This window comes from Saimiri boliviensis, chromosome 21 (assembly GCF_048565385.1).
Source record: "Saimiri boliviensis isolate mSaiBol1 chromosome 21, mSaiBol1.pri, whole genome shotgun sequence".
NCBI classification, from domain to species: domain Eukaryota; kingdom Metazoa; phylum Chordata; class Mammalia; order Primates; family Cebidae; genus Saimiri; species Saimiri boliviensis.
The window spans coordinates 11,438,370-11,452,852 of NC_133469.1; the positions used below are offsets into that span (position 1 = coordinate 11,438,370).

General features: G+C 48.6%; 1 protein-coding gene across 1 annotated transcript in view; it reads right to left on the minus strand.

Annotated features, from left to right (window-relative positions):
• FAM83F (family with sequence similarity 83 member F) overlaps positions 1-14,483 on the minus strand; it is a 36,439-nt gene that overhangs the window by 9,160 nt on the left and 12,796 nt on the right. Inside the window, exons 2-3 of the mRNA XM_039463295.2 lie at positions 1,239-1,406; positions 591-712 (exon numbers count right to left, since the gene is read on the minus strand). Of these exons, the coding sequence (XP_039319229.1) occupies positions 591-712; positions 1,239-1,406 (290 nt within the window). The remainder of the gene's footprint in view (positions 1-590; positions 713-1,238; positions 1,407-14,483) is intronic.

A 14,483-nucleotide genomic window follows, 5' to 3' on the forward strand; every position in this document is an offset into this window, starting at 1 on the left:
TTCGAGACCACCCTGACCAACATGGTAAAACCTTGTCTCTATTAAAAATACAAAAACAATTAGCTGGGCGTGATGGCACATGCATGTAATCCCAGCTACTCAGGAGGCTGAGACAGGAGAATCGCTTGAACCCAGGAGGCAGAGGTTGCAGTGAGCTGAGATCATGTGAGTGCACTCCAGCCTGGGTGACAGAGTGAGACTCCATCTCAAAAAAAAATAAAAATAAAAATAAAAATCTGGCAACCTTCCCTGCACACCACACCTTCCCATTTCTTTCCAGATCTGGTGCGTCCTACACATCCTACTTCCTGCTTGTCCTACCTAACAACTAGCCTCAAAATGCAACTGGCTGCAAATGGACCATGAAAGCAGGCAGTGCTTAATGCCTAGGAAGAGTTGACCCTCTTTCTAGAATAATCCATGAACCAGGAAATTTGTGGGAAGGGACTGGGCAGAAAGCTGTCCTTTGCCATTGTGTCAGATGATACCTGCTACAACTCATGATGATGGAGGCTCCAGTCTGGCATCTTCCTGAACGCCTACCTGGAATCAAGGCCTCCTGGGCCCTTCTCTGACTTGGCTCAACTCACCTGTAAGATCCAGTGGCCACTTTGTCACCATCCACCATCAGGAACCTTGATGACAGGGTTCCCTTGATCCTCCCCATGGGCATGTAGAAGCCGACGCCTGTCACGGAGCGGACACGGATGTTCTGTTGGGAAGAGTAGAAGGCCCTGTCACCGGCGTTGGGCTGGCCTCTGTGCCAGGTCCTTGCTTCTGCAGAGGAAGAGCCCCTTGTCTGCAGGCTCCTGTCTTCACAAGACGCTTTGCTTCCTACAGCCTAACAGAACCTTCTTTGGTGAGCAGGAAGAAGTCCCCAAATCTTGCTTTAGGCGTGGACAAGCCCAGGGTGGTTCCTGCCTGTTCTCAAAAATCCGCAGAAGAGAACCACAGCCCTCACTTTGAAGCCAGTAATTCTGCAGGCTGAGCACCCCAGGACTAGGCCAGAGCTGCCTCCCACAGCTGCCTAGGGATAAAGTTGAAGCTGGGCATATGATTCAGTAGCAAACAGTAAAGCCAAGGTTAAAAGCTTCACTTTTGACAGAAGGAAATGGGTTGAGATCTTGAAGTTCGCCTGAGCCCTCAACCAGGGAAGAGGCAGGGGGAGCCATGGGAAGAGGCAGAAGGAGTCTCTGTCTCATCTCCTGCCCTCTTCCCGCCCCACGGGTGGAACTTACCCGAATCCGGAAGTCGGTGAGCTGCAGGCCCTGACACATCTCCAGGAAATACTTCACTCCCGCCTCGTCCAGGATGACGTACACTGGGACCCGGCGCTTACAGGCAACATCCACAATGTCTTGGAAGATATCACCATCCGTGAAGAGGTCCATGACCACAGCAATGACCTGAGTGGAGAAGGGCACTGGGGAGGCACGCGGTGATGACACACCCACAGGCATGCCCTGCACAGATGGGACCACCTCACCCTGGGGTCACTGGTGGCCAAGAGTCAAAAACTCCACCTGTATCATTCCTGGGGCTCCACGTCCACCTACCTTTGATCACATCTGAGTCCTGGAGATGGGCCTGGGGGTACACAGGCCGTGTGCTTGTACTTCATCCTGGACAAATCCCCACCTCCCCACCCTGGGGGTCTTCCAGCAGCTCTTAAGAAGCCATATCAGGGCTGGGTGAGGTGGCTCATGCCTGTAATCCCAGCACTTTGGGAAGCCGAGACAGGTGGATCACCTGAGGTCAGAAGTTTGAGACCAGCCTGGCCAATATGGCGAAATTCTTTATTAAAAATACAAAAAATGGGCTGGGTGTGGTGGTGGGTGCCTGTAATCTCAGCTACTCAGGAGGCTAAGATAGGAGGATTGCCTGAACCCGGGAAGTGGAGGCTGCAGTGAGCTGAGATGATGCCATTGCACTCCAGCCTGGGCAACAAGAGTGAAAAAAAAAAAAAAAATTAGCTGGGCGTGGTGTTGGGCACCTGTAATCCTAGTTACTTGGGAGGCTGAGGCAGGAGAATCACTTGAACCCGGGAGGTGGAGGTTGCTGTGAGCTGAGATCATGCCACTGCACTCCAGCCTGGGTGATAGAGTGAGACTCTGTCTTAGAAATAAAGAAAGAAAGAAAGAAAGAAAGAAAGAAAGAAAGAAAGAAGTTATATCAAGCGAGATCTAGGGGGCTGAAGAAAGTTGCTCCTGTCACCCTAGAGAACCAAGCAGGCACAAGGAGATGCCATCGCTGAGATGCCAGAGGTAGGCTCACCTCTGCCAGCCACAGATCTGCTCAAACATCACTTTCTCAGCAGGTCTGGATGCTCCGATGGCCTTGCAGCTGTGTGAAGCTCTGCGCTTCCCCAGGCACAGATCTGGGCAGAGCTCCAGCTGGCTTGGATTCCCTTGGCCTTCAGGTATCCATCTCATCCCACCCCATCCTCAAATCTAGGTCACTGCTCAGGACCCTGCATTTACAAAAGTCATTCCCGATCACCCACCCTGGAGGGCAAGGCTTCTGCAGCCGGAGGCAGCTCCATCTTTCTAACTGCAGCCACTTCCAGCTTCCTACACAAACCATGCTCCACACTCCAGGTGAAGGCTTTCTTTTCTCTTTTTTCTTTTTTTTGAGATGGAATTTCCTTCTTGTTGCCCGGGTTGGAATGCAATGGCACAATCTTAGCTAACTGCAACCTCCGCCTCCCAGGTTCAAGCAATTCTCCTACCTCAACCTCCGGAACAGCTGGAATTACAGGCATGTACCACCATACCCAGCTAATTTTTGTGTTTTTCAGTAGAGATGGTGTTTCTCCATGTTGGTCAGGCTGGTCTCGAACTCCCAACCTCAAGTGATCTGCCCACCTCAGCCTCCCAAAGGCTTTCTTATGGTCTCGAACACTGTGCATGTGATGCCGAGGAAAGGGCCTCGGTTTTGGGGGCAAGTCACTTAACTTTAATGAGACTCTGTTTCCTCATCTGCCAAGTGAGGATACCCTGTATTTTACACTTTTGCCCTGAGGATTAGGGATAACTTTGTAAAGCAGCAAACATCACGTCTGCTATTGTAGTAAGTCCTCAGTAAATGGTAACTGCTATACAGTCCAGGAAGTCAGCTTGCCTTAGTAACTGAAAGCACAGACTCTACAGTCAGGCAGACCAGGCTGGTATCCCCATGCCACAGCCAGCCCAGGCTTCTGTGGCCACAAAATGGAGCTAATAACTGTACCGATCTCAAAGGTCGTTCTAGGACTTAGCAAGATGCTCCATGAAAGTGCTGAGGGCAGGGCTGGGCGCGGTGGCTCATGCCTGCAATCCCAGCACTTCGAGAGGCCGAGGCAAGTGGATCACCCGAGCTCAGGAGTTTGAGACTAGCTTGGCCAACATGGTGAAACCCTGTCTCTACTGAAAATACAAAACTTATGTGGGAGAGGTGGTGGGTGCCTATAATCCCAGCTACTTGGGAGGCTGAGGCAAGTGGATCGCTTTAACCCAGGAGGCAGAGGTTGCAGCGAGCAGAGATCGCGCCATTGCACTCCAGCCTGGGAGACAAGAGCAAGACTCTGTCTCAATTAAAAAAAAAAAAAAAGTGCCAAGTGCAGTGCCCGACATCAGGTACGCTCAATAAGCCTGTCACGGTCGTGTCACCACCTTCACACTTCACACATGTGCTCTGCCATCACCCCGACTATAAAGACTCTTGTGCCCTGCCCCACACAATACCATTTAAAGCTCTTCGTAGCTCTTACATTTTGAGAAAGAAAGAAAAAAAACAAAACAAAACACTTCTATCTGAGGAATGAGAGACCCTGTAAATTACCAGGCCCAAAGAGGCATTTAAAATGTGATAGCAGCTGCAGTGGCTCATGCCTATAATCCCAGCACTTGGAAGGCCAAGGCAGGCGGATCACTTGAGGTCAGGAGTTTGAGACCAGCCTGGCCAACATGGTGAAACTCTGTCTTTACTAAAAATACAAAAATTATCCAGGCGTGGTGGCATGTGCCTGTAATAGCTTGAACCAGGGAGACGGAGTTTGCAGTGAGCCGAGATTGAGCCACTGCACTCCAGCCTGGGGGACAAAGTGAGACTCGATCTCAAAAAATAAAATAAAATAAAATAAAATAAAAAAAAAAGGCCGGGCGCGGTGGCTCAAGCCTGTAATCCCAGCACTTTGGGAGGCCGAGGTGGGTGGATCACGAGGTCAAGAGATCGAGACCATCCCGGTGAACATGGTGAAACCCCACCTCTACTAAAAATACAAAAAATTTAGCTGGGCATGGTGGCACGTGCCTGTAATCCCAGCTACTCAGGAGGCTGAGGCAGGAGAATTGCCTGAACCCAGGAGGCGGAGGTTGCGGTGAGCCGAGATCGTGCCATTGCACTCCAGCCTGGGTAACAAGAGCGAAACTCCGTCTCAAAAAAAAAAAAAAAAAAAAAAAAAAAAAAAAAAAAATGTTATAGCAGTCATGTCTCACTCCCCCTCAAGCTAAATAATAATTATTATTTAGTAAGTGGCTTGAAGCCACTTGCTGTATGAAGTATGTAGACTGACACCAAGTAGACGTAAAATGCTACACACTTGATAGTTCAACAGGGTAGGCCGGGCACAGTGGCTTATACCCGTAATCCCCGCACTTTGGGAGTCTGAGGCAGGAGGATTGCCTGAGCTCAGGAGTTTCAGACTCGCCCGGAGAACATGGCAAAACCCTGTTTCTACAATACAAAAATTAGCCGGGCATGGTGGTGTGGGCCTGTAGTCCCAGCTATTTAGAGGCTGATGCAGGGGGATCACTTGAGCTCATGAAGTCGAGGCTGCAGTGAGCCATGATAGCACCACTGCACTATAGCCTAGGAAACAGAATGAGATCCTATCTCAAAAAAAAAAAAAAAAAAAAAAAAAAGAATGTATAGCCAATCACTGGCAATGTTATTTCTGTAAACCAATGCAAATTCCTGACCAATGACTTTATTGTAATCTCCCCCTCTCCTGATTTCATGCTTTTTTTCTTTAAAAACTTGAGCCTCCCCAAGGAAACCTGGTAGTGTGTCCTGGGAGGCAGTCCTAAAACTAAGTCTTGGCCCAAATAAACTCTCTATACTAATTTTGCCTCAGCGTCTTCCTTTGAGGCTGACATTGCGATAATCATTCACGCAGGGAGAATGAATGCTTCATGAGCCCCACAGGCAGAGTGAGGACCTAAAGACAGATAAGCTACAATCCTGATTTCAAGGGGTTAATCCAAGTGGAATAAGACCTTTGCACAAAATAACTAAGACATGAGATAAATGAGATGAATGCCTTTAAGAATGTGACATGTGATGTGGTTTGGGGTCGGTGAATGAGTGGAGAGGAGAGATTACTTCCAGCCAGGGGAGAACAAGAAAGACTTTACCAAGGAAGCTGAACTGTGACGGATGGAAAGCCTTTGGCACTCCGAGAAAGGAGCGGGAGGAAAGCCGAGCAGGGCAGTTGTCTGGGCTGCCTTGCAGGAGTGTGTCCTGCACACAGGCACTGGCTGAGGAGGGAGCTGTGCCTGCCCCAGGAAGGGTCACCTTTTTCTCATCTACACACAGATGCCACGTGGCCTAGCAGGAGCTTGCAAGGGGAGCATTTCAGGGAAACGGTACAGCACAAAAAAAGGTACTGTGCTGGTTAATATTATATGTTTGTTTGGCTGGGCAAACATTATTCTGGATGTTTCTATGAGGGTGTTTTTTTAGATTAAATTAACATTTAAATCACTGGACTTCGAGTAAAGCAGATTACTCTCCACAATGTGGGTGCGTTTCGTCCAATCCACTGAAGGCCTTCGTAGAACAAAGACTGACCTCCCCTGAGCAAGAAGGAATTCTGCCAGCAGACTGCCTCTGGACTGGAACCGCAGCTCTTCCCAGTGTCTCCAGCCTGACAGCCCATCCTGCAGACTTTGGCCTTGCATCTCTATTATCCCACCAGCCAATTTTTTTCTTTTCTTTTCTTTTTTTTTTTTTTTTAGGCAGAGTTTTGCTCTCGTTGCCCAGGCTAGAGTGCAATGGCATGATCTCAGCTCACCACAACAGTCGCCCCTCAAGTTCAAGCGATTCTCCTGCCTCAGCCTCCCGAGTAGCTGGGATTACAGGCATGTGCCACCACACCTAGCTATTTTTTTGTATTTTTAGTAGAGACAGAGTTTCTACATGTTGGCTAGGCTAGTCTCGAACTCCCGACCTCAGGTGATACGCCTGCCTCGGTCTCTCAAAGTGCTGGGATTATAAGCATAAGCCACCAAGCCCAGTTGAGCCAATTCTTTTTTTTTTTTTGAGACGGAGTTTCGCTCTTGTTACCCAGGCTGGAGTGCAATGGCACGATCTCGGCTCACCGCAACCTCCGCCTCCTGGGTTCAGGGAATTCTCCTGCCTCAGCCTCCTGAGTAGCTGGGATTACAGGCATGTGCCACCATGCCCAGCTAATTTTTTTGTATTTTTAGTAGAGACGGGGTTTCACCATGTTGACCAGGATGGTCTCGATCTCTTGACCTCGTGATCCACCCACCTCGGCCTCCCAAAGTGCTGGGATTACAGGCTTGAGCCACCGCGCCCGGCCGAGCCAATTCTTTAAAATCAATCAATCTCTGTCTCTCTGTGGATCTCTCTTACACACAAACATACCCATCCAGTTGGTTCTGTTCCTCTGGAGAACCCTGACTAATACGGGAACTGAGGATGGGAATGAACATGTACCAAACACTTTCAGTGCACCCAGGCTGTTTCCTGTGCTTTAGGTAAACTTTCTTTTTTTTTGAGACAGAGTTTTGCTCTTGTTACCCAGGCTAGAGTGCAATGGCGTGATCTTGGCTCGCCGCAACCTCCGCCTCCTGGGTTCAGGCAATTTTCCTGCCTCAGCCTCCTGAGTAGGTGGGATTACAGGCACGCGCCACCATGCCCAGACAATTTTTTTGTATTTTTAGTAGAGACGGGGTTTCACCATGTTGACCAGATGGTCTTGATCTCTTGACCTCGTGATCCACCCGCCTCGGCCTCCCAAAGTGCTGGGATTACAGGCTTGAGCCACCACGCCCGGCGTTAGGTAAACTTTCTAATCTGATCCTCACAACTCTTCTGAGGAAGGGTTATTCTCACTTTGCAAGTGAGGAAGTAAACACATAGCGGGCAAAGTCGTATGTCCAAGGTTATAAAGCTACCATGTGGCAGAGCCAGGAATTCAGTCCTAGGTGGCTCCAAGGTCTTCATTTCACTGCTTCCTTGAGATGGGATTGCTGGGAGGTACTTCAGAAACACTGAATCAAAAACTGGCTGTTTAAAAAGACTAAACAAGATAGACAAACTTCTGGCAAAACTGACAAAAAAAGAGGAGATGTAAATAAAATACTGAATGAAAAAGAAGAAACTGCTACAGACTTAATAGAAATTTAAGGAATTGTAAACATGGTAAAAAAGAATATTAAGGCCAATTATATACTAATACAATTAAAAATGCAAATGACATGGATAACACACTTAAAAAAGGGAACTAAACAAACTACACTATAACCAAGTAAAGTTTATCCTAAGAATGTTAAGGGTGACTCAACATCAGAAATAGTATCATTTTAATTTAAAACGTCTATGGGGTCAAGAGAAGGAAATCACATTTATCTTAATAATCTTACAAAGTATTTAATAAAGCTAGATCCCTACTTGTGACTATAATTCCCAGAAAACAAAGAATAGGAGGGATCTTCCTTAACTTGGTAAGCTCTATCTACGAAAAACCCACATGAAACATTTTACTTCATGGAGAAACTTATGATGTATTCCCTTCACGTCTCAGGCAAGTGAAGGATACTCACTATCACCACTACAGTTTAACATGGTATTGGAGGTGCTCACCAATGCAGTAAGACAAAAAAAGAAGTGAGAGAGATAGGGATTAGAGGAGACAAAACTACCAGTATTTAAGGATGATATAATTTTCTTTCTTTTTTGAGATAGAATCCTGCTTTGTTGCCCAGGCTGGAGTGCAGTAGCGCAAATCAGCTCACTGCAACATCTGCCTCCAGGTTTAAGCAATTCTCCTGCCTCAGCCTCTGGAGTAGCTGGGATTACAGGTGCGTGTCACCACTCCTGGCTAATAGGATGATATAATTTTCATAGAAAATCCAGTAGAATAAAGAGAAAAGCAATTAGAGTTAATAAGGGAATTCAGCAAGATTGCCAGATTCCATACAAACTTACAAAAACCAATAGCTTTCTTCTACTCCAGCCATAATCAACCAAAAGAAAGAAAGAAAAACAAAACAAAAGAAGGAAAGAAAGAAAGAAAGAAAATAAGATCCATTCACAGTTAAAACCTAACCGCAAGGTATTTGGAAATAAATACCTTCAGGAAGAAATATTAGAAACTCTATTAAAGGGCATTATAAAATATGTGAATAAATTAAGCGATGAACCATGAAAAGATAACACGATTCAGTTTTTAAAAAGTCGAATACTCTCCATATTATCAAAAGTCAATGTAATTCCATAAAAAGTAAATGTTTTTGAGAAACTCAAATACTTCTAAGACATAAAGAAGAATAAAGATCCACAAATAGCTACATCCATTTTTAAAAAGAAAAGCTAAAAGGGAATACTTGTTCTATAGCAAGTAAGACATACTACAGAACCATATCAGTAAGAATTGTACTACTGGCCGGGCGCGGTGGCTCACGCTTGTAATCCCAGCACTTTGGGAGGCCGAGGTGGGTGGATCTCGAGGTCAAGAGATTGAGACCATTCTGACCAACATGGTGAAACACCATCTCTACTAAAAATAGAAAAATTAGCTGGGCTTGGTGGTGTGCACCTGTAGTCCCAGCTACTTGGGAGGGTGAGGCAGGAGAATTGCTGGAACCCGGGAGGTGAAGCTTGCAGTGAGAGGAGATTGCACCACTGCTCTCCAGCCTGGGCAACAAGAGCGAAACTCCATCTCAAGAAAAAAAAAGAAAAAGAAAAGAGATAAAACGGAGAGATCACTTTACAACCATGAGATTAACAAAAAATCAGAAAGTTGGGTAATCCATACTGGTAGGTGGAAGAAGGGGGACTTTTGTCGCCGCTGCTGGGTGGGAACACTGGTGCAGCTATTCTGTAGAGTGACAGGCAGAACTCAGTGGATTTATGTGCACGGCTACAAGCCAGCAAAGCCACTCTTGGCTGTGCACCCCTGGGAAACTCTTGGATCTTTGCACAGGTCTGTATGGGGTCCAGAACAAAGATGTTCGCTGCATCTTTCTTTGGGATAGCAAGGAGCTGGCAACAACATAGATGTCTATTTCTAGAAGACTGGGTGAGGAAAATGTGAGGAATGTGATAGAATGTTTTACAGCAGACAGAAGCGACGAACTAGTTCCATGTACCCTAACTTGGATAATTCCTTTTAAAATGGATAGTTCAAATGAAAATGTTAAAGAGTGAAATCTATAACCTAATATCATTTATGTAAATAAAAACATACTACAGGCTGGGCACGGTGGCTTACGCCTGTAATCCCAGCACTTTGGGAGGCCGAGGAGGGTGGATCACGAGGTCAGGAGTTTGAGACCAGCTTGGCTAACATGATGAAGCCTGTCTCTACTGAAATTACAAAAACTAGCTGGGTGTGGTGGTGCACACCTTTAGTCCCAGCTACTTGGGAGGTTGAGGCAGGAGAATTGCTTGAACCTGGGAGGCGGAGGTTGTAGTGAGCTGAGATCGTGTCACTGCACTCAAGCTTGAGTGACAGGGCAAGACTCCATCCCAAAAAGCAAAACAAAAAAACACACTACATAAAATAATCCTGCACACTTTTCAAGGATACAAACATGTCTGAGGACATATGCTGAATGCATGAGGGCGGCTTCCTCTGGAAGGAGAAAGGAAAGGAGGGAAGGAGAAAGGTAAAATGAGAGGGTCTTCCAAGGCTTGCCAGTGAAGTGTGGTGTGAACTAAGGGGCACAATCAGCTCTTTGCACCTGAGGTCCAAAATAGCCAACCAACCAACCAAAAATCACATTCAAGTCCTCCAGCTGGACTGGCACAGTTCAGGGTAGGTATGGGGTAGGGATAAGGGTGAGGGTACACAGGCTGGATACGGAGGGTTTGAACACAACCTGCAGAGTTCTGGCTTCATTTCACCAGCAATGTGGTTTGTGGGGCTCTGATACTTACTTGATCACTATCTCCTGGTGCTCCTCATAGTTTATCTCCCACATACTGTCTAGGCCAGAGTTCATTGTCTTCTCATTTCTGAACACTCCATGGTGTCCAGCTCAGAGCAGACTCATGTTGCTTAGGACAGCTTGACCAGTTCACAGAAGCACGTCTCAGGTTCACACTCTTACTTGTGCTTTGTGATTGAAAAATTAAGCAGGGAAGCTGGCCTGTCCTAGCCCCCAACTTGCCTAAGGATGTCGGGAGAGGCAGTGGTCCCCACAGCCCGGCTTTCAAGAGTCGGACTGTGATGCCCTGGTGCGAGCCAGCCATCTGTGTCACTACCAATTAAACGATGAAATATCTGTAGTACAAAAAAAAAAATCAATTGCTGGCTGACTCCTGCAATCTAGTTGCAGAGAAGTGATAATTACCCTCGCTTTGGTCTCCGAGGGCCCTGTTTTGACATTCAGCTCCGCAGCGTCAGGCCCATGGGGACCAGCTCCCCACTCTTTCTGCTCGGGTCTTTCACTGCGCACGTGATTCTCCACACCGAGCGAACTTCAAAGCTCCCAGTGTAGATAGAAAATCGGGTTTAAAAACAGGACATCATGGGCTCAGAACCCAGGGAAGCAGATTTTGCTGGGGGAGAACATCACGCCCCCTCCAGCTGGCTGCCCATCCCCAGTGTCCTTTGCTTGGTTACCTACATGAAATGCCTGGGGAGAGGTTAATTCGAGGTGGCAGCAGTTTCTAAAGGCCGTCGCAGGCGCACTGGCAGAGAGTCTCTGATGTTGTAAGACTTCTCATGGGGTGTTTCGTGCGCTCGACAGCTCCTTGTCTGATATCCTGCCTATGTGGTAGGGCGGGGAATGAGGGCAGGTGGGGAGTCTCTGAATGCCCCTCTCCTGCCATTCAGCTTTAATTAAACTGCCAGCATTTCCAGTTCTCTTTCTGGACTCCATGATTACTGGTAGACAATAAAACTGACTAGAGGGCTCCACCTGGCTCCGGTGCCCCATGAGTGTTCGGACGACCCAGATTAGAGGAGGTATCACTCTGCCAGGTGTCCACATCCGCAGAGTGGACTGCGGCTTGGACATGTCCCTCAGCCACACACGCACTCGATAGGTCAACAACCTCCCAGTCACTCGAGGCAGAAGCCAGGCCGACCAGCCTCCTCCTCCTCCCCACCCACCAAATCCCATCAGTCACCGAATCCCAGCAGGCTCCACCCTGGATCCTCTGAGTCAATCCTTTCTGCCCCCACTGGTACCGCCCCAGCTCGGACCCTCCTCCTTTCCTACCACACTTCTATAACTTTCTAACTGCTCTCTCCTGCTCACCTCTGCCCTCCGACTCAACCCCCACAGCAGTAATACCCCTAAAAAGACCGAATGACAAGTAAGTGGATCCCATAGTCCTCAAGAGAGGGCCACCCTCCTTGACTTGGCATTTGAAGGACCTTATGATTGGCCTCTTCCTCGTCTCCAGCTTCATCCCGGGCCACGGCTCATCTCTGCCTCTCTTCACACCACGCAGGATGACCTCCAGGTACCTAACACAGGGATTCTCACCGTAGCACTCTTGACCTTTTGGGACTGGATAAATCCGTTGTGTGGGACTGTCCTGTACATGGCAGGATGTTTAGCAGCATTCCTGGACCCTTCCTACTAGATGCCAGTAATATCACCCCTAGTCACAACAACCAAAAAAGCCTCTAGACATCAACGCATGTCCCTTGGGAGGCAAAACTGAGAACCATGTACGTATCAGGCAGTTTCAAGTCCTTTTGCTTCTACCCCTTCCAGACCCCTGTGAAACATCCATGCATCTGTCAAGACTCAGCCAAGAATTTCCTGAACTTCTCTCCACCCAATGTTAATCGCCTCCTGCTTCCTGCCCACATTGCATACCAGGCAAATAACAGAGCTCCTTAACCCTTTGCTGTAACGTCTGCTACCCAACCTCTCTGTCCCTGACTAGGCTGCGGGCTTCTGCAGGTCAGGGACCACCGGATTTCTTTCAGAATCTCCACCCTTAGCACACAGCTCAGCACAGAGTCAGTCCTCCGTGTTTCGGGCATGAGCCTCTAAATGGAGTTTTGTGTCTGTTGCTTTGTTCGTGGGTGCGGGTGCAGCTCTGCAGTTTTCTCCTTTATTTCATGAATGGCAAGGCACTGAGGTGAAGGGGAACACAGAGAATGCGGAGCAAGGTTCCTGGTTACATTGTTTGGCTGGAAGGCAGAGTTGGAGTTCTTCCTCAGGGCAGCAGAGAAGGGGAAAGAAGGAAGGCACCTGTTGGGCCTGTTTCCTGAGCGACAGCTCGAAGATCTGGTCTTTGCCTTCCCTCTACCCAGCCAGGATCTCGGAGTCACAGCCAGCCCTGGCTGAGAATAGAATTTAACCAAAGGGTAGAAGTCCCACTCCAAGGAAATGAAGCCAGGAGGCAGGGTTGCCATCAGCACAGATAGCAAGTGCCTTTGTACAAATCACAAAAAGGTGCCCTCCTCCCTGTTACAGAGTGCAAGGGCAGAAAGTGGAGCATGGCTGCATGCCAGGCTCCCACCAAGGCCCCTCAGCCATGCCCAAATGCCAAGCACAAGCTGCACCATTCAAGTTGGGCCCTACACTTAAAGACATTCCAGGCATGCAGAATGTTGGAGCTAGGAGGAAACACGGACAGCATCGAGCCCAGCCTGGGGGTTAAAGTTCCCAGCTGGGTCTTGGGAGAGCTGGGACCGAAGCATGGGCTTCTGACCCCAGTTCTGAGCTTTTCTACATCAAGGTGTCACCCCCAGACAGTGTAGACACAGCAGGCTCTGGGAAGAGATCTGTTCTGGCCAGGACCCCAGGCCACTTCTGGTTACACAAAACTAGGATGCAAGCTAAGATGCATGGATAGAGAGAGACAACCCTATCTGCCCCCTTGCCCTGCTGACGTGGAGCTCAGGACTCTGGGGTGGGTGTGGGTGCTGTTGCCTGCAAAGATCCCCTGCTTCACCCCTTCTGTGGGTATGAAAAAGCAAAAGGCTACAGGCCAGGCTTGCTGACCTCGGGGGGCCTGTTGATGATGTCACTTCTCCTGGGGAAGGAAGGGAAGCAGCTAGGGACACTTCCATTGCTTATCAGGTGCGCCTGGGGCCGAGTTGCCTCCCAAGCATGCCCTGCCTACCTCCCAGGGCTGATGGAAAGTTTGGATGAGATTCTGCCCATGAAATCTCATGAAACACGCTGTGCATTTGTGAGGGATCATTAAATTAGTTTTCTACAAGGTAAATGGGGTGAACTCCCCACAAGCCTGAAGGTCTTTCAGGGTGGAGAGGACAGCAGCTGAGTAAACAGGTCCCAGAATGGCTGTCTGTCTGGCAGCCCAGGGGAGTTAGTCTGTCTGGACCTGAGGGCAGACCTTCCCTTTCCCATGGAGGGTAGAGCTGGGTCTACCTGTAGCCTCCAACTCACACATCTCCAGCTGTGGAACCTCCTTTTCTGATCTCCCCAAAGACAGGGATCAAGGTATACAGGTGAGGGGCTGTCAAACTTGAGTGTGTAAAGAATCACCTGGGTGCAGGGATGTGAGTATGCCTAGCGAAGATGCAGATTTCAGGGCCCCATCCTCAAAGACTCGAATTCAGCAAAGGCCCAGGAAAATGCATTTCAACAGCAGCCTCCATCCTCCACCCCCACTCAGGTGACTTGAATGCACGAGGGGGACGTGTCACTTTGAGTGAAGGCTGCTGCTTGCAAGAGAATATACGGTCTGGAAGCAGAAAGTCTTACTGGTTGTTTGGCTTTGAGTGAGTCATTTACTGGGCCTTGGTTTCCTCTTTTTAGAGTGGGGAGGTGATGGCTTTACAGGGCTGTGCTGAGCTTTAAGTGAGATTTTATGACAGCGTGGTACTTGCCCTGCTGTGAGCGATGGGTAAGTGCAGGTGCCCTCTTTTCTCCACAGTGATGAAGCCCAGAACAAAGGGGCCACCACTTCAGGGTGGGGGCAAGAAAGGAGACAGCCAGTGGGGGGCCCGCTGAGCTCCTGGGGCACCAGGCAGCCAGTGCCTCCCATGGCACAGACTGGGGATGCTATTCCTCTGCTCAATTCGATGCCCAGCAGGCCCAGCCCACGGAGGGGATTAAAGCTCAGGGAACACTACACTCCCAGAAAGGTCAAAACGTGAACTAATTGAAGGGAAGGGCGGCCCAATTATGGAAGAACCTACATGATGAACTGTTCATCCAGCCATACCATACCGGGTGTCTATACCTGTATGCTGAACGTCGCAATGCACTGCTAAGAAAACTGCTGCCAGAGTAAAGTATCTCAAGGCGGGCTGTGGG